General features: G+C 40.4%; 1 protein-coding gene and 1 long non-coding RNA gene across 2 annotated transcripts; both read right to left on the reverse strand.

The window, feature by feature from the left end:
- Nucleotides 1–1,194: 1,194 nt before the first annotated feature.
- Nucleotides 1,195–24,067, reverse strand: LOC118997396 (uncharacterized). Its single transcript, XR_005068660.1, has 3 exons — nt 24,055–24,067; nt 15,154–15,157; nt 1,195–2,483 (listed from the first exon to the last, which is right to left on the reverse strand). It is a non-coding gene; the product is annotated as an uncharacterized LOC118997396 (long non-coding RNA).
- HNRNPA0 (heterogeneous nuclear ribonucleoprotein A0) lies at nt 2,970–5,986 on the reverse strand. The gene has a single exon (XM_037061016.1). It carries the CDS (start codon nt 5,410–5,412, stop codon nt 4,501–4,503), a length of 912 nt encoding a protein of 303 aa, XP_036916911.1. The 5' UTR covers nt 5,413–5,986; the 3' UTR covers nt 2,970–4,500.
- Nucleotides 24,068–24,258: the final 191 nt, after the last annotated feature.

The raw sequence follows: 24,258 nt of genomic DNA on the forward strand, positions 1-24,258 counted from the left end.
GAGGCAACCAATCAATGTTTTTCTCTCACACTGATGTTTTTCTTTCTCCTTTCCTCTCTAAAATCAATAAACATGTCCTCAGGTGAGGATAAAAATAAAAGAATGAAGGTCTATTTGCTTTGCTATGTGAAATGTTAATATACACATAAATTGTGAAACTATATGATCTTAGTTTTTAATTAACCTAAACACATACAAAAAAATCTAGCTGTATACCCATTAACAAAGATTATCCTTGAGTAGGGGGTTTGCTCACATAGGTAGAAATTTTACTCATTTTTAGTTTGGTTTATAAGTAGTTAATTCTAGGTTATTTTTTAAAATACACCAGTCAAGCAGATTCAGTAAGATTCTTGAATCTATTTCTTAGTAGTATTAGTATTTTCTATGACAAAGTACAATCCAAATGTTATGCAATACTATAATTTTCTAACATACAATGATGAGGTCTGTCCAGGAAAAGATCAGCCACTGTTAAGATGAGAACAGCTGGCACATCAATGTAACCAGGTAGGCAAGGTGAGTGGACTGGGAATGCACACACGATGACTTCACTGTAGTGATGGGAGCAGATGCTGAGTGAGCGTGAGTGCTGTGTGGTATTGTATTAAAAAATGACTGAGCAGTAAGGTGGGGAGGAGAGATCAGAAAATAAAGAAAAAAACACAATGACTGAGTAGGGTAACAAATCCGCATCAAATTTAAGCATTGAACATTAAGCTTGAACATTCCTCCACAAAAACTAGTCAGGTGATTCAGAAGGCCAAGCAGCTATGAAAACTGGCAGCTTCGCCAGGACAACGTGCCTGCTTATGCATCACATCTCCCAGTTTTTTGGCAAAACATCGAATCACCCAGGTGACTTGGCCCCTCTACAGCCCAGATTTAGCATCCTGCAATTTCTGACTTTCCTCAAAACTAAAATCACCTTTTAAGGGGAAGACATTTCAGGCTATGAGATTCAAGGATATACAACTGGGCAGCTGATGGCAATGGGGAGAACTGTGAGGTCCCAAGGTGCCTACTTTGAAGGGGACTGAGGCATTATTGTCCTTTATACAATTTTCTTACATCTTCAATAAATGTCTCTAATTTTTCATATTACATGGCTGGATACCTCCTGGATAGACCTCTTACAGCAGGTGTTGTTTTTTAAGCTTTACTCTTGCAAGGAACTTTTTAATTGAAAAAAACTTACGATGCATATTCACTTTTAATAGAAAGCATGAGACATTAATCTGCAATAAGACACTAGGAAAAAGCATTGTCCTCCATTGGTTTAAAAGTAGTCTTTGTTGTCCTGTTTCAGAAGAAAAGAGGGCTTTCTGAAACAGGAAATAAAAGGCATTTTTCCCAGTGATCAAAATCTTCACCAACTAGGTAAATGGGTTAAAATGAAAGAGATTTACTATCCTAAGTGCAAATATTGTCTTTTGGTGTGACATCCACAGTCTAGAGCAGTTCTGCTCAAATCAATCCAACATCCAAGAACCCACTTTCAATCAGCAAAGACACAGGCATGCAGTATTTAACATTAAATGCAAATTCTCAAACAAGCAAGCACAGTTAAAAGGCTACAAATCAAGTAACTATCACTTCTGGTCTTGAGGGAAATAATCATAAATACCAAATTCTCAAGTACCCTCAATCCTTTAACATTACCAAATCAAAGGCCATCTTAAACGTGTATCCCAAAGTCTGAACAGGTTTTTTTTGTTAAAAACAAAAATTCATTTTGAAGTAGATTTAAATATGAAATCTATGTTCCCAATCACTAATTCATAGAAGGAAACAACCCACGTTATATTCTGACAGTTACCACTATGAATAACCACTGCAAGTGTTAATATCAAATTCTAAAAATTGAAATATCAATTTTAAAGACCTTTTAAACCACTTTTAACTAATGATTACCATTTAACTTATACTAAAAATACTGTAAATGCAGTTCTTCACAATAGGGAGACAAAAAATAGGTTTTTATTTTGCTCATCTTTCGAATTAAAGCGTGGTGCAAAAATTGCATTAAAATTAACTAGATTCTGTATCACCTACTTCCATAAACTCACATATTAAATTTGAATATCAAGATAGTTCTCACAGATGAAATCAAAATATACAACTGGTTGTTTGCCCACCCCCCAAAAAAGTCCTAGATGCCAAAAATGCTTGCATAAAAATCAACCAGAGGAATTTTAGAAAAAGTAAATACCATTATGCTTTTGTCTCCACTAAATACCAGTCCAAATTACAGAAATTTGTAAAGGTAGATATATGACAATGAACAGAACACTAAGTTGCTTTTCTAGCACAGGAATTTTTACATAATTCATTTAACTTTTTAGAAGCAAATATGTTGGAATTCAAAATGACAACAATCTTATCACTTTGAAAACTCTCCAAAAAGTGGTCTATTCCAAATAACCCAGAAAAAAAATAGATCTTTCCACTAAAAGTGAGTAAAAGACAAGCAGAGTATCCTTCTCTGCATCCTAGAAGGCCCCAAAATGCTGGACCAGATTACCAAATGAAGCACACATGCAGTTTCACTAAAAATGAAAAATACAACCCACTTAAGGGAACTGTAGAACTTGAGAGCAAAAGATTTGACTACATGTTTAGTCAATGTGCAAAACCAAGCATCAGCTCTCCTGTCAAAGTGACAACTGAGAATCCATAATCTGGTTTAGCAACTTTGACCTTTCTTCTAGAAAAGCAGAGCTTTGGCAGTTAAGAAAAAATTGGCAATGATTAGATCTTTAGAAATATATCATGACAAGAACTAAAAGAGAAGGGCGAGTAAATGTTAAAATAGTCTTTAAACCAAAGAATCTCCCCCTTCAAAAAGCTTTAGTATGGCTTTCAAGATTCTAGCCAATCATTTTATAACGTTAAAGTAAATAAATGTTCTAGATTAATAGGTAATCTGAGCCCACCCACCAGGTTATACATACTCTCACTCAATCATGTAAAGAATTGAATTCTTTATTTGTGATATCCATAAACGTTGCTATTCTGTATTTCTATCCAGGAAATTGTTTTCTATCCTATTTCGTTTCGTTTTGTTATTTATGAACAACTGAAATCTATTGCATTAAAGGGCTACAAATACACATTTGTCAACCAAACAGAATACAGATATTTCACTTTACAATTTGCACCTAAGACACCAGTAGTTGGTTCATGTCGCCATAGCAATTTGGGGCCATTGCCCAAGCTATGCATAGCAGTTTACATTTTCAAATCTCTGGTAAAAAGGGCAATTGTGATATGGGTTGTTAACTACATTCCTGTTACGCCCACCTAAAGTAAACGTGTAACCAGAGTCTGAACAGAATTTTTGATGGCAAAACTTCTAAATCTGATGCAATTGTTCTAAACAAGTTTTTGAACAAATTGTTTTGCACACATACTGCCATTTTGCCAGTAGATGGTGCTACAAACGTTGGGGGGAAGGATTTCCGTGAGGACAGCAGCTACAGGAAAAAACGTTTAAACCTGCTGAAAATACAAAAAATGCATTTAGTTTGGAGGTAAAATAGAACCCTTATTGTAGCCATTCATTACAGACAAGCCATTGAGGGATAAAACTAGACCATGTGAAAATTTTTAAATAGTTTATATGAATGAAACACATGCTTTACACAAAATATTTCTTTAGAACTGCACAGTACACACGTTTAAGTAAATTCTCATAAAAAGTAACCAATAATGTCAAGATGATAAACAAGTCCTTTAGTACAAGAGACGGTCGCACAGAAACTTTAAAGATTTTTAAAAAGCCATATCCACCATTTTAAAAGTTTTGCCTGAAAAGGGATAAAATCCAACACATCACTAGTAGGCAGGAAAAAAAAAAAGGACCTTTCAAAAGTTCCTCTAAATACACATCAAAATTAAAAATTAACACAAAAAATTTTCAACTAATATCCCTTAAAACGGTACGAAATGGATCATAGAAAAAAATGTTAGACATGTACGGTCAAACACAATGGTTTATTAAAAATAAAACGTAAAAATGATTTTTATACATATGCTTCCAAATTTCAGGCATGGGATCCAAGTAGATTTCATAGAAAACGCTGTAGCCAGGTATCAAGTCCTTACAACAAAGTAAACTAACCCCCCCCACCCCAACTCCCACCCAAGTTTTGCTACAGAATCAGCAAGTTCACTCCCTCCCCCCCAAAAAACACAAATTAAAACAAGACATTTTGCTAGTATAAAAACGACGAAAGTCCAAGTAATAATAAAAAAATATAGTCCATCAATAACTAACACAAAAATGTGTATGTGGGGCAGAGTCCATCTTCAGAGGCAGAGACGAGAGAGAGCTGGCAGGCAAACAGGGCAACACCCCCAAGAGTAAGCAGCCTTAGAAGCAGCTCCCCCAAGGGCAAAATGGGGAAGGCGGTGGGAGGGGAAGGGACTCGGGAACTGACCCTAGGTGGGTGGTTGAAGAGCTACTCCTATAGCCACTCCCAGGTACTTAAAAAATTTTTAGAAGGAACTGCCTCCATAACCACCCCCACCGCCATAGCCACCTCTGTAAGGTCCACTGTTACTGCGACCGCCCCAGCTGCTGCCTCCTCCGCCGCCACCGCCGCTCTTCATGGGCCCATAGGATGACTGGTGCTGGCTGTAGCTGCCGAAGCCGCCGAAGCCGTTGCCGTAGTCGCTTCCACCGTAGGACGAACCGCCTCCGCCTCCTCCGTAGGCATTGTAGCCGCCGCCTCCGCCGCCGTAACCACCGTAGCTGTTGTAACCGCCGCCACCGCCCTTAGACAGGCCGTTCTGGTCACGACCGCCACCGCGACCCCGGCCGCCTCGGCCACCTCGGGAGGACCGGGAGCCGCCTCCGCCCCCACCAGAGTGGATATCCTCCTTGGGGACGGCTTTCTTCACCTCCACACGATGGCCCTGGATTGGATGGAACTTGACCACCGCGGCCTTGTCTGCCGCGTCGTGATTCTGAAAATACACGAAGCCGAAGCCACGCTTCTTGCCTGACTGCTTGTCGGCAATAATCTCGGCCTTCTCCACGGTGCCAAACTGCGAGAAGTGCTCGATCAGGTCACCCTCGGCCACGTCTCCTTTAAGGCCCCCAACAAAGAGCTTCTTAACCTTGGCGTGGGCTCCGGGCCGCGCTGAATCCTCTCGGGACACCGCCCGCTTCAGCTCCACCGTGTTGCCGTCCACTGCATGGGGCGAGGCGGCCATGGCGGCATCAGCCTCCTCCACATTGGAGTAGGTCACGAAGCCGAAGCAACGGGAGCGCTTGGTCTGGGGGTTCACCACCACCACGCAGTCCGTCAGAGTCCCAAAGGCCTCAAAGTGGCCGCGCAGGCCCGACTCACTCGTCTGCACATTGAGGCCGCCGATGAACAGCTTACACAACTGGGAATTATCCATCTCCAAGGGCCGGGCCTTCCCCCCGCCCTGCGAGCTCCGAGGTTTCGCCGTCGCCGTTATCGTTGACTCAAGCCTCTTCACAGCTTGGGCCCAGCCGTTGCTGGAGCCGCCACCGGAGCCGCCACCGCCGGTCACCGGCGGGGGAAGGGAAGGAGGGAAGGGGAGGGAAGGAGGAAAAGAGGAAGGGGGAGGGAAGGGGAGAGGTGCCGGCTAGAGGGAGAGCTGAGAAAACTGGAAGACAACCAAGGCCGTTACTACCGCCACAGCCACCACCACCTCCGCTCTCCTACCTAGGCACCACACAAAGAGGCCGCTGAACGCGCGCGCACCCTCCCCGAGCCATGCGTCACCGCCGACGTACAGCAGCTTAGGGCTGCCCGCCAATCCCCGCCTTGCTCTCCTTAGTCCCGCCTACCGCGCCGCAGCGCCGCTCTCGATCACGGACTCCCCGCCCTTCGCCGTCTGTTCAAGCCCTCGACCTTCTGTGCTCTGCTGAGCTTCTTCCGCCCCGCTTCCACTCCCGAGCTCTCCTGTGTGTCCTGACAAGGGACTACCCCTGCCCTTTGCGTATCTCCGAGACTCATTTCCCACCCAGTAATGAGGCTGTTCCCAGTGATTTTACCCCTCCCCTTGCCGTACCCCCTCGCCCAGCTCCGCAGTGGCGTTCGCGCCAGCCCCTTGAGAGGCATGTCAATTCAACCAATCACCGCAACCCACTCGCACTCACTTCCGTTTTCCGCTGCCGCTGAACGGGCGCGCTCCTCGGAGCGTGCTGGTCCCAATGCCCCCTATTGCGGAGGCTGCCTGTCATCCCCCACACCTCCTCCCGCCCTGGGGGTGGGGGGTGGTGCGGGTTGGGAAGGGCGATGAGCGGGGGTTCTCTGAGGTCCGTTCCCAACGGATGTGGCCTGGGACGGCACGCGCGGGCTTTTTGAAAACTTGACTGTTGGGGATGGGGGCCTGGATTCACCCGCCATGTTCCGACAGGGTCGCTACACCTGGTATCCTCGCTTCTCACTTTGGCACAATGATGGAGGGTAGAAGCCTGGTTGGGGAAGAAGATTAGCCATTTACTGTAGGCCCCACGTGCGCTTTAACTAAAACATGGGCACGTGGCCCTGCGCAAAAGCGAGCCCCAGGTGACTTGAAGAACCAGCAGCGTGCCAAAAGCGCTTAAGACTTTACACCCTTTGGGGCACCCGTGAGGCCCTTATGCGGTGCCCCTCTAAATCCCCCTGAGCTAAGACATTTTCATTTTACCTCGGTGAACATATCTTACAGGTTTAGTTGATGATAATCTATTGCTTTTTTCCCAACTAAAATGTTAGCTTTTTAAAAAATATTTATTTTTAGAGAGGGAAGAGAGGGAGAAAAACAGGCTTGCCTCCCCCCTCCCCCACATCCCAACTAGAGGAATCCCTGCAACCCAGGCATGAGCCCTGACCAGGGATGGACCTGTGGCCTTTCACTTCGTGGGTGGACGCCAACCAACTAAGCCATACCAACTTTTGCCAGTCAGGGAAAAACATTAACTTTTTCTCGGTGTTTAATACCAGACTAGAAAATACATAAACATCATATATTAGGTTGGCCAAACAGTTCATTTGGTTTTTTATGTAAGATGGCTCTAGTAGTGCTTAGCCGGCTTTAACTTCATTTGAAAAGAGTGAGTTAGATTGTATTTTAACAGCTGTCATATCAGCATGCACTTTTTAAAAGCATCAAAATTGGCAAATTTTTGTGTAGCCATTTTAATATTGAAGATAGAAGAAAATAAGCAACATTTTCAGTATATTATGCTTTATTATTTCAAGAAAGGTAAAAATGCAACTAAAACGCAAAAAGAGTTTTTTGTTCAGTGTATGGAGGTGCTATGACTGATCAAACATCAAAGTAGTTCCACAAGTTTTGTACTGGAGATTTCTTGCTGAAGGGTATTCAGTCAGGTAGACCAGTTGACATTGACAGTGACCAAACTAAGACATTAATTGAGAACAATTAATGTTATACCACATGGGAGATACCCAACATACTCAAAATATCCAAATTAATAAAGGTTATTTATCGGTGAAAATTTTTATAAGTATCTTTTATTTAATGGGAAAAAATTAAATAGACTTTTTGGCCAACCCAATTCAAATATGCACCCCTGATAACTGCTTTGTATACCCTAGTTCAGGTGGAAATGACAGAAAAATTATAATAACTTCCATTTATTGAACCTTTGTGTGTCAAGCAATACATGGAATGTGGCATAGAATGAGACATGATATAACCAAAAGTCCCCCACATGTGGTAAATAAATACTGAAGAAGAGGAATGATTCATGAAAGAGATAGAAGTTGCACTGAATTTCAGAGGCAAAGGCTAAATAAGATTTTTATAGGCAGTCTATCTGAGCAAAAGCCAGAGGACACAGACCTGTCTGGAGCAGGAGGTTTCAACACAACACAGATAAGATTGGTTGAGTACCTTGGATATTATGAATATCTTGAATTTCAGATTGAATTTGAATGTTATTCCAAAGGTATATATAGATAGGCTACAAAGTTTGGAAATAAAGAGCACAGTTCCTGCCTGGCACTTAGTAAGTGCTCCATTTATTTCACAAATACTATGCTAAGTGCTGAGAATGTCAGTCAACAATAGTCAAAAATCTCTGCCATCATGGAGCTTATATTCTAGAAGCAGACAATGCACATCTTAGACTATGATAAGTGTCACTGTGGAAAAAAAGAGGAAAATAGTAAGCTATTATCTTGTTATAAAAAAACAAGTCAGATATTTGGGGATTACTAAATGATGATAAAGGGTGAGAGAAATAAAAGCATTCCTGTGATTAAAATCTGGCAGCCTAAAATGCAGCAATGGTAGAACTAGAAAATCTAAGACAAACTATTTTGGAGAGAGTGGGGAAGATGATGAACATAGTTGTAAATGTTAAAGATGACACTGGTACTCATGGTGTAATCTTTTCTGGAATGCCCAAGACTGTAGCTCAGATGAGAGAGTAGACTTCTGGAAATACATCTTAGTCATCCAAAAAATGTTAAAACAGTAAAAGATTAATTTCTGAAGGAAAGAGCATAAAACTGTAACTTATTGTCCCATCTAAACTATAAATTCTAAAGTAACAGGTTTTTTTTCTTATATTGTTTAAAAATTATCCTCCACATCACCTAATTGGGGATCCATTATGGATTAATTTCTCTTGAGGAGGAAAGTTTCATAGAGGTGTATGTCTGGTATAAGCCTTACATATAGAAGAGACATTCAGAAGCCCAGATAAATGTAAGAAAATTGGATGTTAGATTGTTCTCAGAGATTAGATTGGTAAAGGTAGATACAGTGGATAAAGAGTGTTATATAAACATTTAGATGATGCAGTCAGTTTCCTACCTCTCAGATCATTCGGGGAGACAAACCTTTTTTTACCTACTTTACCTTCTAGGTCATTGCCTGAAATTGTTTCTTGGCTTTACCTTGCTTGTTGATGTGGCAGTCTTCCAGCACACACCAAAAAAAAAGTAAAAATATAACTGGAATTTAGACAACCTTTGGTTCCATCCCTCCTGCAAGCTTGATTACAAAAACATCATTGAATATGACGGTTACACAATTCATAGAACTTTACATTAAAAGAGTGTACTTTAATATTCCTAAATTATATCTAGAAAAAGAAAGCGAGAACTGGGGAAAGGGAAAAAGAATTGAAGAAGAAAAGGAAAACTATGGCCATCTATATTTCCAGAAAGAAGCAACTTTGATTATGTTTTTAGTCAACTTTTTGTAACATTCAAGAATGTCTTTTTGCAATTAAGGTTCTTTTGTGGACTGAACTGTGTTTTTCCCCCAGCCTCAAGTTCACATGTTGAATCCCTAGTCCCCAGTACTAATGAGTGTACCTGTAACTGAAGATAAGGTCTGCAAAGAGGTGATTGATTTAAAATAAGGCTATGTGAATGAGTCCTTAATCCAACAGGACTGGTGTCCTTATAAGAAGAGCATAAGACTTAAAAGATTGTAATAATATTAAATGTAAACTGTGATTGGCAAATAAAATAAATAAACTTCATGTTAAAAAGACAGAGAAAGAAGAAGAAGACAGGAATAAGATACAAGGAAAGATACACTTTTCACCTTATACACATGTGTCCCACACAGGGGCACATGTATATAAGGTGAAAAGTGATGACCATGTCAAAGGCAGCAAGAGAGTAGCCATTTGCAAGCCAAGGACAGAGGTCTCAGAGGAACCCAACTCTACCGGCACCTTGATCTTGAACTGCAAGAAAATTAATTTCTGTTGTTTAAGCCACCAGTCTGTGGTGCTTTGCTATGAGAGTCCTAGCAAACTAATACATCAACCTAGAAAAGAAGTGCTTTCAGTGTCCACATTCAGAAGTATGAGACTTCACACATTTGTACCTGCAAATATGCCTATACACATCTTGCCTGGATTTCTCTAGGCAAGATTACAACAGATTTAATGATTTTAACCTATGAATTCTATAACAGGGTCACCGAAATACATTCTTAAAATTACATAAATTAACTTTTGGTTTGGAATTTTATGGCTTTTATTTATATTACCCTAAAAGTTTATATATTTTTAGTGTATTATTTTCAAGTCTAGTAAGAACTTCAAATTTTTTTAGTATTTCCTTCAGCAAATCAATGTGAAAATCAAGTTTTTAATTGTACCTGTTTGCAATGTGGATAACAATTTACAAAGTTTCTTTTCCTAACTTACAACTGTAAAGAAAAATAATTTGCATTGATTGAGCTCAAATGCCATCAACCTAAAAAATGGCAATTCAGAATGAGATCTAATTTGTGAAGTGTCCTATACTCACGCCTGTGAGTGAAGCAACATTCATACCACCATATACATTTTTGAGTCCTCAGGAATCTGGTCCTTCCACATTTCTAAGAACACACTGAACAGAGCCAAGAACAGGTTAGTCTACTCAGTAAGCTGCAACAGCGGTATTTAGTTGTAGTTTTCAGTGAGTCCAGGTTATATATAAAGTTTTTCTGGATCATTCGGGATCTAAACATTTTTAGTTAAATTATATTGATTATAATTTTAGTATATTAATATTAGGGAAAGAAAGCTACAGATTTTTCCAACTAAAACCAGCACAGCAATAGAAAAATATAAAAATAATTAGCCAACATTTATGTGATCAACAGTGTAATGATGAAATTAGCAGCTATGAAATCAAGAATCACATGCTCCTTGAGAAACCTATTCCATATGATAATCACTCACTGAAATCTCTCAGTATAAGTAGCAGTGATTTGTTTGGGATTGGCTATGTGCACACCCTAATTTACCTGAAACCTATTTTACTTTGCTGCCCCAAAATTCTAAATATGATTTATTTATTTTTCAGTTTCTGAAATAACATATGAAGCACTTTTCATTCATCAGTATCAATTAAACAGGCTTCTTTCGAGGTTTAAAATTGCATATAATTCAGTTCAAATTCTAATAATTTGATAATTTCCATCATTGGTTTGGGACGATTTATTTTTCACTAAGCTCTGATATGATTATCTACTGTATCCAGCCAAAACATATACATTCTCTAGATTTCATCACAAGGTTTTGTGCATGGTTTTATAAAATCATAGCATTAAAATCTTACTGACACATTCAAAAGTTCCACCAAAAATGAGTCCCATTATCCCTAAGCACTTACTGTAAAACCCACAACCCAGGTGTGTGCCCTGATCAAGAATTGAACCACCAACCTTTTGTTTTGCAAGACTATGCCCAACCAACTGAGCCACTCTGGTCGGGGATGTAACTACTATTTTGTTGGGAGGTGTTTTGAGACTACATAATATCTCTTTCTTCATCAGTCTTTCATCAACTAGTTTTTAGTATTCATTGATGCTTCTTGGGTAAATAAATTATTACAATGATGTTTTTGAAATGGTAATTTTCTAACTCAATCATTCTTTCTACCTGTTTCTTTTCCCCAATTATTCGTCCATTTGTTTATGTCAGTATGTGTTCATGGATTCTGATTTTATTCAGTGGGTTAAAATTTGCTATTATCATTATTTTGATGCTCTAAGTATCCCAGATTTCACCACTAGGAACTTACTCAAATTGACTTCACTGTTCTTTTGACATGTCACCCTATTCATTGAGCCCTTTTTACTTGCTGGCCTAAAAAGACATTTCAGGTTCATCTTGGACTTTCCCTGCCCTGGAACCAACTATTTTTCTAAGGAGTCTTGGTTCCTTTTAGTGAAGAATGGTACTTGGAAAACAAAGTATAAGCACTAGAGCTGTTCAGTGCTGTTTGTTGTTGCTCCCAGACAGAGATAGAACATATATGTATACACACATATAATACATTATGTACACATGTACATTACATGCATATAATTCATGCATTTATGTTTAAATTTATTTCTACATCTATCAATCAATTAGACCATGGATTCACACCACTACTTCCAATTCCAATCGATATCACAGAGGTCATTTTAGTTTTTTTCCTTTTCAATATTTATAACTCTTTTCTCTGATGGTGAAAAACCAGGTTTCCACTATTCTCAATGTATTTACAAATATTATTAACTCAATCTTGCCTGTGTGTAATTAATTCTCTGCTGTGCCCACCACTCTTTCACAAAGATGTCTTCCTTACCCTGTTCAGACTTCATACAGGGCTGGCCCATCACTGCTGCCGTAGCTCCCTCTCATGTAGATGCCCTCCTCATCCTGCTGGGCTTCAAATACCCCAGGCCAGGCCAGCTCCACCCTTGTGCAGAGATTCCCTTCCCACCCCAGTCAAGCTCTGATACATGGTGCCGGGTCAGCAAGCACACTCCTCACTCCTCATAGGTTCCAACATTTACCACTGAGCTAACACTCTGCCCTTAACTTAGATGCCTTCTTCACCTTACTCATGCTCCAACAACTTTGTGCCTGGCTGCTACTGTCACCACCATTTTGTTCAGAAAAACTCGTTACCTCTCTCAAGCTCCCAACCATTTAGGCTGCTACACCCTCCACCTGATACACACCTTCTCACTCCAGTCAGGCTCCCATGCCAGACAGCCCTCCCACCCTCATTCTCCACACTCCAATGCAGTTGCCTACCTTGCTCAGCCCTACTTAAGGGTTTTTTATTGTATTATTGTTTTTAATATAGTTTATTGATTATGCTATTACAGTTGTCCCATTTCCCCCCTTCATTCCCCTCCACCCTGCACACCCTCTCCTACCCACATTGCCCCCTTTAGTTCATGTCCATATGTCATACTTATAAGTTCTTCAGCTTCTACATTTCCCATACTATTCTTACCCTCCCCCTGTCTATTTTCTACCTACCATCTATGCTACTTATTCTCTGTACCTTTTCCCTCTCTCCCCTCCTCCCACTCCCCTGTTGATAACCCTCCATGTGTTCTCCATTTCTGTGGTTCTGTTCCTGTTCTAGTTGTTTCCTTAGTTTGTTTTTATTTTAGGTGTGGTTATTAATAACTGAGTTTGCTGTCATTTTAGTATACATGTTTTTTATCTTCTTTTTCTTAGATAAGTCCCTTTAACATTTCATAAAATAAGGGCTTGGTGATGATGAACTCCTTTAACTTAACCTTATCTGGCAAGCACTTTATCTGCCCTTCCATTCTGAATGAAAGCTTTGCTGTATAGAGCAATCTTGGATGTAGGTCCTTGCCTTTCATGACTTGGAATACTTCTTTCCAGCCCCTTCTTGCCTGTAAGGTCTCTTTTGAGAAATCCACTGACAGTCTGATGGGAACTCCTTTGTAGGTAACTGTCTCCTTATCTCTTGCTGCTTCTAGGATTCTCCCCTTCATTTTAATCTTGGCTAATGTAATTCTGATGTGCCTTGGTGTGTTCCTTCTTGGATCCAACTTCTTTGGGACTCTCTGAGTTTCCTAGATTTCCTGGAAGTCTGTTTCCTTTGCCAGATTGGGGAAGTTCTCCTTTATTATTTGTTCAAATAAGTTCTCCACTTGTTGCTCTTCCTCTTCTCCTTCTGGTACCCCTACAATTCGAATGTTGGAATGTTTAAAGATGTCCTGGAGGTTCCTAAGCCTCTCCTATCTTTTTGAATTCTTATTTCTTCATTCTTTTTTGATTGGATGTTTCTTTCTTCCTTCTGGTCCACTCCATTGATTTGAGTCCCAATTTCCTTCCCATCACTACTGGTTCCCTGTACATTTTCCTTTATTTCACTTAGCATAGCCTTTATTTTTTCATCTAATTTGAGACCAAATTCAACCAATTCTGTGAGCATCCTGATCACCAGTATTTTAAACTGTACATCTAATAGGTTGGCTATCTCTTCATCACTTTGTTGTATTATTTCCGGAGCTTTGATCTGTTCTTTCGTTTCGGTCATTTTTTTTTCTTGATGCACCTGTTACATAGTGACGGGCAGAGCCTTAAGTGTTCACCAGGGTGGGGCAACCCAGTCCCTAGGTTGTGATGCTGTATGTGGGGGAGGGGTCCAAGAAGGAACAGTGGAGCTTGCTCAGCTTTCTGCCGGATTTCAGTCACTTCCCCTGCTTCCCCCAAGCAAACTGGGCCCTTCTGGTGCTGATTCCCAGGTGGGTGAGTTTGTGTACATCCTGGGACCCTGTGAGTCTCTCCAAGGAACTCTCCTATAAGGCTGGGAGTCTCTCCCGGAACGTCAACCTCCACAGGTGTTTTCAATCAGTGTTTTGAGGCTTTAAAGCTGCTGGGACCCTGGGTTGTGCCCTCTGTCTGGCTCCCCAGTTTTACCTGGTTTATCTGCATGAGAATGTGGGACTGGCTGGTCCACCAGCTGCCTTGTGTGCTGTGTCCCTCCACAATCCACTGCCTCGTTGGGTCCGCCCGCTGCCGACTGCACACCCAGGATCCACCAGCCACTGCTTTGCCTCGAGTCCTCTCCATTCAGTGGCCCAACTCCACCTCTCCTACTGGTCTGGATGAATATGTCTGCTTTAAATTTTTGGTTGTCAGACTTCCATACAGTTCAATTTTCTGTCAGTATTGGTTGTTTTTTTGTTTCTAAATTTTTGTTGTCCTTATTTTGGTTGTGTGAGGAGGCACAGTGTGTCTACCTACACCTCCATCTTGGCCAGAAGTCTATTGTATTATTTTGAGTGAGAGGGAGGGAGGGAGGAATGGAACTGGTTTTATAATTAAAATGGCCACATGCAATTCCTGATCAAGATTTTTAATAATGATCTCTTCAATTTTTTACATTCACCATCCTCAAGAAAATGTATTCATAGTTACGTGGATGAAATTGTTAAATATTTTAATAATCACTTAGAAATGAGCCACCATTGAATTTATAATTAAAAAATATAATACCTCTGACTTTTCTTTTATTGGAAATTGAAAGCATTCTAGGCAGAGAGAACAGCTAGTGTAAAGGGTCCAGGGAGGAGAGAAGTACAGTGGGTGGAGATTACTGACGGGACAGTGGTAGAGAGATTTCCTGCGCTAGTGCAAAAGGATGTCAAATTCAATCAAATTTTTCATATCGTGATATTTAAAATAATGAAGAGACTCTTACTTGCAGTCTATACAATAATAGTTAGCTTGTAGTTACCCTTAGATCCTATCAAAAGTGTATCTCAGCTGCAGAGACAGAAGTACCCAATATACAGCAATTCAGGGCTAACACCCCAAATGGTGCCCACCGGGGACCTCTGCCCAGGCTGCTTCCTTCATCTTCCAGACCAGCTATACACTATACTTATAGTACTCCTGGATCATTTTGTGTTCCATTGATTCCACTCTCCCTTGTCCTCAATAAGCAGCAGCCAATTCCTGAAACAGATGTCCAGCTGGTAGATTACTTACTTGGGCTAAACTCAGCACCTTGCATCAGAGCAGCAAATGACAAATATCCTTCAAAATATCTGCTATTAGCAGGGGTGATGGGGCTTGTGGTCACACATTGCTCCATTATGAACACCCTCTGCATAGAAATGAGTGTTTCTGGTGCTGTTCCTTGAGTATATCAAGAGTCGAGGAGGGGATTAACATCTCCTGCATACCCATAATCCATTTGAAACACAATGACTGGATAGTTCTGCCTCCTTTTTCTTTCTCTTTGCCTAGATAAGTCTTACCCTGATTCAGAATTCAGCTTGGAAGTGAGTTCAAAATCATTCAGTCATTCAATTAACAAATATTTAGGAAGAAAATTCCACTTATAATTGCACCAAAAAGAATAAAATACCTAAAAAAAAGAATAAAATACCTAGGAATAATTTAATGAAAAAGGAGAAAGACCTATACACTGAAAACTATAAGGTATTGATGAAAGAAGCTGGAGACATAAATAAATGGAAAGATACTCTGTGCTTATGATTGGAAAAATTAATATTGTTAAAAACGCCTATACTCTCCAAAGAAATCTACAGATTCAATGATACTCCATTCGGAGGACAAAGCTAGTATAAAGGTCCCAAGAAAGAAAGAAGGCCAATGAGCTGAATATTACTAACAGAGTAACAGAGTGGTAGGAAATGAGAGCAGAGAGCTGAAAAGGGCTGGTTGCACACGGTCTTATAGGCTAGGCAAACAAATTCAGATTTTAAGAGCAATAGAAACCATTGGAGGATTTTAAACAAGGAAATAACACAATTTGATATCTTAAAATTTAAAAGATAACTAGTTGCTATGTGAATTATGGACTATAGAACCAAATCAGGTAAACCAGTAGGAATCTGCCACAGATGACCTAAAGGAGGAGATAATGATGTCTGGGAATTGGCTGGTGGTAGGAAACATGAAAAAAGTGGATGAATTCAAATATATTTGGCTGGAACAGTCAAGACAGTTAATATAGGGTGTAAGAAAAAAAATCATCAAGAATGGCTCAGAGGCTTCTGACTTAGGATCTGGTTGGACAGCAATTCCATTTATTGAAATCTGGAAGACTGCAAGGGCAGGAAGACTGGGAGTAGAGGAAGGTCTGTGGGTGAACATCATAAGTTCTGTTTTGTACATGTTAAGTCTGACATGTACATGTAACACATTCACACCTCTGGGGATTAGGACATGGATAGTTTGGGGGGCTCTACCTAACACAACATAAAAGAGGAGAAGGTACCTATGTAGGAGCTAAAGGAGAAGACACATTCATACAGGTCATAAAGCCAATGTTGATTTAACTAAGAGAAGTGCTAAAAGAAATTTTTAACTTTGATTATTCAATTTACTTAGCATCACATATGAGGTTAAAAATGCCAGATTTTTTGAAGCAGGGAAAGGGAGGTAAGAAGAGTGGGTTATAATCCAGAAAATACCACAGACAAGCGTCTGTGTCCTAAAACTGTTGCTTTGATTTGGTGGTTTAAAAATTTGGAATCATAAACACACATATGTTCCTTCTCTTTGGTAAGTTACATATTTCAAAAACAACTCAAATTCCTTATTTTCCTTTCAAATGTGATGTTCCATTTACATGCCACAAGATGGCAGAGAAGAGCAGAGAACAAATTCCTAAATCCAAATAAAAAAGAAAAAAAACTTAAAAAAAAAACCACAGGAGGAAAGAAGGTGGCTAGCTAGCTGGGTAAGAGGGAGCGGATTCCACTTCCCCCTACACATGGGAGGAAAACCTGGCTGATCTACAGGAGAGACAGAGCAGACAGCCACCAGTACCACAGCATATATGAAAACAGATAAAAAATTGTAGCGGACACTGAAAAACCAGACGGCAAGAAGAGTGCTTCAGGACAATAAGGGCCCAGGGATCAGTGCCAGGACCAGGAAGGCTGCAGCCCCAGGCCTGGCGTCCGCTGGGCCAGCCACAGGGCTCTTGGAAAAGAGCTGGGTTGGCACTCCCTCCTCGGCCAAAAAGAGTTTGAGCTGTAACAGGAGAGACATGCTTGCTTGTAGTCACAGAGAGGGGTGTAAGGACTAAGTGGCCAACATACCGGGGCTGTGAGCACCCATGCTCAGCCCTGGGAAGAGTGTGCGCTGGAGCCTGTGCGACCTAAGGTGGCCTGGCTGGTTGCGCCCGCCTGCAACCCGAGGTGGGGGGTGCGGGGGAGCTTTGTGGAATGTTGGGGCCGACACCTATGGACCCAGAGACAGCACGCACACGCCTCAGGAGACACAGAGCCCGGACTGTGAACGCTGAGAGAGCACACGCTCCTCAGAAGGTTTAGAGCCCACCCCCAGGACCCTGCAGAGGGGCACCAGGCTAGCTCTGGGGAGAGTGCCTACGAGGCTGACTGAGTGCTGAACAGGAAGGGAGAAAAGCATACTTCAGCCTGCTGCAGCAGCAGGAACAGAAAAACTGGTTTGGCCAGTTTGAAACCAGCAAAAGGGTTTTGTTTTTTGTTTGATTGATTTTTGAAAGTAAATTATTATTATTTTTATTCTTAATCTCTTTTTCTTCGCTTTCCTTTTTTCTTGTTTTATACCTTCTTCCTTTCTTTCCAATTTTATCTCTTCTCCCTTCTTTAGACTGTTTTTTTTTTAAATATCCACAAGTGAGACAAAAAACCCAGAACTGTGAAAAGACCAGAGTTGGACCCAAAGAGGGGGCATCCCAACAGCTGAGACAGAGAGACAAATTTCACTTTGCTATTACAGAGAACCTGCAAGTTATTGCATATTTGTATTATTATTTTTTCATTATTCTTACATCTTTTATTTGAATAATATTTTTGTATTCCTCTTCTTTCTGTTTAGTCTTCTTTGCTTGGCTGGTTACACGGTATTGTTTGACAAGTTTCCCCTGCCTTCTTATTCATAGTGCATTGCTAATTTACTGTCCTTCACTTCACCTGTGTTCCATTAGCACACTACTCAAGGTCCTATACTCCCTATTCTTGTTATCTAAATCTCATAGATTCTGTCATATGACTGTTGCTCTAACATTATTGTAAATAATAGCTGTTCCATACTATTGTGAATACTATACAACACCCCTCCCAGATCTTATCCCACTTCACGGTTTCCTAAACTCTATTACTGTAGTGGTTAACTCTATTCTCTCACACACTACACCTATTTACTATCCTTTATTCTCACCTTACCTCAGAATCTGACTTCCCAAAACCTCACTGCTTTCTAGATCCAACTCACAATCCTTCCCTCCCCAACAACAGTCTCACCTTCTTTCCATCCTTTTTAAAAGGTGGCTAGTTGGGCGGAAGATCACAGTTAACACTATACATAGCCAAAGGATCCCCTGTCTCTTCTCTACCGGCTGCTACTGTAAATAGTATAGAAAACTCTCTTGCTGTCTTAAAACCATTTTTCCTTACCCCTCAAACTGATCACAAAAAAGAGTAGGTGGAAGTGGTGAACACCAGGATACCCAAAGAAGACTGCACCACTGAATCTCACAGGTATTCTACCACAGAAGTTCACACCATAAACCCAGGGAGTCAAAGCAGATCAATTTAAGAAGCTGAGGCTAACAAGAAGAATCTCACAAATAATGGAAAGACAATTCCCAAACAATCCCCAAACAAAAGGAAAGGAGGAAGCCTCAGAAAAAATGCTAATAGAGATAACTCAACTATCAGATATTGAGTTCAAAGCAGTGGTTTTCAGGAAGCTTCATGAGCTCACAGAAAATTACCAGAAACTACAGGGAAACTACAATGAACTCACTGCAAACTATATTAACATGAAAAAAGGAAACAGAAACTATCAACAAGGGCCAAGAAGAAATAAGAATACAATATCTGAGCTGAAGAACACAGTAGAAGGAATCAAAAGCAGTATAGATGAAGCATATCAGATCAGCGAGCTGGAGGACAAAGTAGAAAAAAACACCCAGAAAGAGCAAGAAAAGGAAAAGAGGCTCAAAAAGAATGAAGAGGGATTAAGAGAAATACAAGACAATATGAAACATAATATCCAAATAATAGGGATACCAGAAGGAGGAGAATAAGAGAAAGGGACAGAAAACCTATTTGAAAAAGTAATGATGGAAAACTTCCCTCATTTGATGAGAGAAAAAGTCACACAAATCCAGGAAACACAGAGAGTCCCAATCAAGAGGAACCCAAAGAGGCCCACTTCAAGACACATCATAATAAAAATAGCAAAATTCCAAGACAAAGAGAGAATCTTAAAAGCAGCAAGGGAGAAACAGGAAGTAACATACAAGAGAGCCCCGATAAGGTTAGCAGCTGATTTCTCAATGGAAACACTTCAAGCCAGAAGATAATGGCAAGAAATATTCCAAGTGATGAGAACCAGAGGCCTGCAACCAAAGCTACCTTACCCAGCAAGGCTCTCAATCAAGATAGAAAGCCAAATAAGGAGCTTTCAAGACAAAAGAAATCCAAAAGAATACACCTCCACCAAACCAGCTCTGCAAGACATGCTAAAGGGACTCCTTTAAGGAAAAGAAGGAAAAGAGAGAGAGAAACACAGGTACAAAAATGACAATGAATAAGTACCTATCAATAATAACCTTAAACCTAAATGGATTAAATGCTCCAAACAAAAGACATAGAATAGTTGAATGGATAAAAAAGCATGACCCACACATATGCTGCCTACAAGAGACCCACCTCAGGACAAAAGGCCTACACAGACTGAAACCAAAGGGCTGGAAACAAATTTTCCAAGCAAACGGACAGGAAAAAAAAGCAGCCGGGGTAGCAATACTCATATCAGACGAAATAGACTTCAAAAAAAGGGCCCTAAAAGAGAGACCCAGTCGGTCACTTCATAATACTCAAGGAAAGAATTCACCAAGACATAAACATTGTAAATATATATGCACGCAATGTAGGAGCACCCAAATACATAAAGAAAATCTTAGAGGACTTCAAGAAAGATATTGACAGCAACACAATAATAGTAGGGGATTTTAACACCCCACTGTCAAAAATGGACAGGTCTTCCAAACAAAATATCAACAAAAATATTGTGGCATTGAACAATGCCCTAGATGAAATGGACTTAATTGATCTATATAGAGAGCCCTTCATTCCCAAAGAAGCTAAATACACATTCTTTTCAAATGCACAAGGAACATTTTCAAAGATAGGACACAAAACAAGTCTCAACAGATTCAAGAAAACTGAAATCAAACCAAGCATTTTCTCAGACCACAAGGGATTGAAGCTAGAAACCAACCTCAAGGGGAAAAACCTAAACACTCAAAATCATGGAGCTTAACTAGCATGCTATTAAACAATGAATGGGTCAAGAATGAAATTAGAGAAGAAATCAAAAAGTTTCTGGAAACAGGGACTTCCGCCAAGATGGAGGCGTAGGTGGAAACACTGTGCCTTCTCCCACAACCAAGTTTGAATACAACGAAGGTTTAGTAAACAAAGACGCAGCCAAAGAACAGAAAATTGAACTATACAGAAGTCCAACAACAACAAACAGATGACCGGGACCAGTAAGAGGGGTGGAGCCAGCAGCGGAGCAGGGTCAGGCAGGAAAGAGCCTCTGACCCAGGCGAGCAGACAGCCAGGGTAGCATCTCGGACCCAGTGAGGGTGCAAGGCAGGCTGACCGTGGTCACACATTTACGCGCAGATAAACCAGCAGAGGAGTGAGCAGTGAGACAGACTGCGCAGGCCCCAGCGAACCCAGTGAGGGCGAAAGGCAGCGGGCTGACCGTGGTTGCACATTCGCATGCAGTGGGACAGACCGTGTGGTCCCAGTGCCGGGAGGCAGCAAAGGGGACCACCATTGCATTCCTTTGACCCCACCCCCACATACAGTGTCACAACCCAGCAACTGAGTAGCCCTGCCCTGGTGAATACCTAGGGCTCCGCTCCTCATATGTAACAGGCAGGAACAGTCCAAAATATGGCTCAAGAAAAACTCAAAGCCCCAGAGCCAATAACTCTAAGCGACCAAGAAATAGCGAACCTCCCAGATGCACAGTTCAAAATACTGGTGATCAGGATGCTCACAGAACTGGTTGATTATAGTCACAAATTAGAGGAATATAGGAAGGCTAAACTAATTGAAATGAAGGGAAATGCACAGGAAACCAATAGTGATGGAAAAAAAACTGGGACTCAAATCAATGAAGTGGACTAGAAGGAAGAACAAAACATCCAACCAGAAAAGAATGAAGAAACAAGAATTCAAAAAGATGAGGAGAGGCTTAGGAACCTCCAGGACATCTTTAAATGTTCCAATATCCAAATTATAGGGTTACCAGAAGGGGAAGAGGAAGAGCAACGAGTGGAAAACTTATTAGAACAAATAATAAAGGAGAACTTCCCCAATCTGGCAAAGGAAATCGACTTCCAGGAAATCCAGGAAGCTCAGAGAGTCCCAAAGAAGTTGGACCCAAGAAGGAACACACCAAGGCACATCATCATTACACTGCCCAAGATTAAAGTGAAGGAGAGAATCCGAGAAGCAGCAAGAGATAAGGGGACAGTCACCTACAAAGGAGTACCCATCAGACTGTCAGTGGATTTCTCAAAAGAGACCTTATAGGCAAGAAGGGGCTGGAAAGAAGTATTCCAAGTCATGAAATCCAAAGACCTACAGCCAAGATTACTTTATCCAGCAAAGCTTTCATTTAGAACGGAAGGACAGATAAAGTGCTTCTCAGATAAGATCAAATTCAAGGAGTTCATCACCAAGCCCTTATTATATGAAATGCTAAAGGGATTTATCTAAGAAAAAGAAGATAAAAAAATATGAACAGTGAAAGGACAGTAAACTCACAGTTATCAACAACCACACCTAAAACAAAAGCAAACCAAGAGGACAGCTAGATCAGGAGTGGAACCATAGAAATGAAGAACACATGAGGGTTAGCAACAGGGGAGTGGGAGGAGGAGAATGGGGAAGAAGGTACAGAGAATAAGTAGCATAGACAGTAGGTAGAAAATAGATAGGGGGGGAGGGCAAGAATAGTAGGGGAAATATAGAATCTAAAGAACTTGAGATATGTGGTCATAAACTAAAGAAGGGGAATGGTGGGGAGTGGGTGTGCAGGGTGGAGAGTAATGAAGTCGGGGAATAGAACAACTGTAATGGTATAATCAATAAAATATATTTTTTTAAAAAGTTTCCTCACAACAACTCAGAATTTATGGGACACAACAAAGGCAGTCCTGAAAGGGAAGTTCATAGTGACACAGGCCTACCTAAAAAAGATAGGAACATTTCAAACAAACAACCTAACCCTATGCCTACAAGAACTCAAGGAACAACAACAAAGACAGCCCAAAGCTAGTAGAAGGAAGGAAATAATCAAGACCAAAGAAGAATTAAATGACACAGAGACAAAAAGCACAGTTCTAAGGATCAATGAATCCAGGAGCTAGTTCTTTGAAAAGATAAACAAAATTTACAAGTTTTTAAGCAGGCTCATCAAGAAAAAAAGAGAGAGGACCCAAATAAACACAATCAGAAATGAAAGAGGAGAGATTACAACTGACACCACAGAAATAAAAGGGATTGTAAGAAATAACTATGAAGAACTCTATGCCAAGAAATTTGAAAATCTAGGTGAAATGGACAAATTTTTATAAAAATATAATCTTCCAAAACTGAATGAAGAAGAAACAGAAAGCCTGAACAGACCAATAACAGCAGAAGAAATTGAAGCAGTAATCAAAAAACTCTCGACACACAAAAGCCATGGACCAGATGGATTCACAGGAGAATTCTACAAAACATTTGAGGAAGAGCTAACCCTTGTCCTTCACAGACTATTTCAAAAAATTCAAAGTGATTAAAGACTCCCAAACTCTTTTTATGAAGCCAACATCATCCTAATCCCCAAACCAGATAAAGACAAAACAAAGAAAGAAAACTTCAGGCCAATATCGCTGATGAACATAGATGCTAAAATCCTCAACAAAGTATTGGCAAACCGCATCCAACAATACATTAAAAAGATCATACACCATTACCAAGTGGGATTCATCCCAGGGATGCAAGGATGGTTCCACATTCTAAAATCAGTTAATGTAACACATCATATAAACAAAAGACAAAAAAAACACATGATCATATCAATAGATAGAGAAAAGCTTTTGATAAGGTACAGCACCCATTTATAATAAAAACACTCAGCAAAGTGGGAATAGAGGGAGCATTCCTCAATATAAGAAAGGCCATATATGAGAGACCTACAGCCAACATCATACTCAATGGGCAAAACTAAAAGCTTTTCCACTAAGATCAGGTACAAGACAAGGTTGTCCATTTTCACCACTTCTTTTCAATATAGTATTTGGAAATCTTAGCCACAACAATCAGACAAGAAAAGGAAATAAAAGGCATCCAAATTGGAAAGGAGGAAACAAAACTGGCATTGTTTGCAGATGACATGATAGTGTACATAGAAAATCCTATAGACTCCACCTAAAAACTGCTCGACCTAGTAAATGAATTCAGCAAAACAGTGGGAATGAACTCAATATCCAGAAATCAAAGGCATTTTTATATACCAACAATAAAACAGCAGAAGCAGAAATCAAGAAAAAAATCCCATTCAATATATCAAAAAATAAAAAATAAAATACCTAGGAATAAACCTAACCAAGCAGGTAAAAGACCTGTATGCAGAAAACTACACAACACTGAAGAAAGAAATCAAGGAAGACACAAACAAATGGAAACATATGCCGTGTTCATGGATCAGAAGAATTAACATCATCAAAATGTCCATACTACCCAAAGAAATTTACAGATTCAATGTAATACCTGTTAAAGTACCAATGGCATACTTCACAGACATAGAACAAACACTTCAAAAATTTATATGGAACCATAAATGACCCTGAATAGCTGCTGCAATTTTGAGAAAGAAGAACAAAATAGGAGGGGACACAATACCCAATACCAAACTGTATTATAACGCCACTGTAATCAAAACAT

The sequence above is a fragment of the Sturnira hondurensis genome, unplaced genomic scaffold, assembly GCF_014824575.4.
Source record: "Sturnira hondurensis isolate 20B ecotype Veracruz unplaced genomic scaffold, ASM1482457v3 Scaffold0001120, whole genome shotgun sequence".
NCBI classification, from domain to species: Eukaryota; Metazoa; Chordata; class Mammalia; order Chiroptera; family Phyllostomidae; genus Sturnira; species Sturnira hondurensis.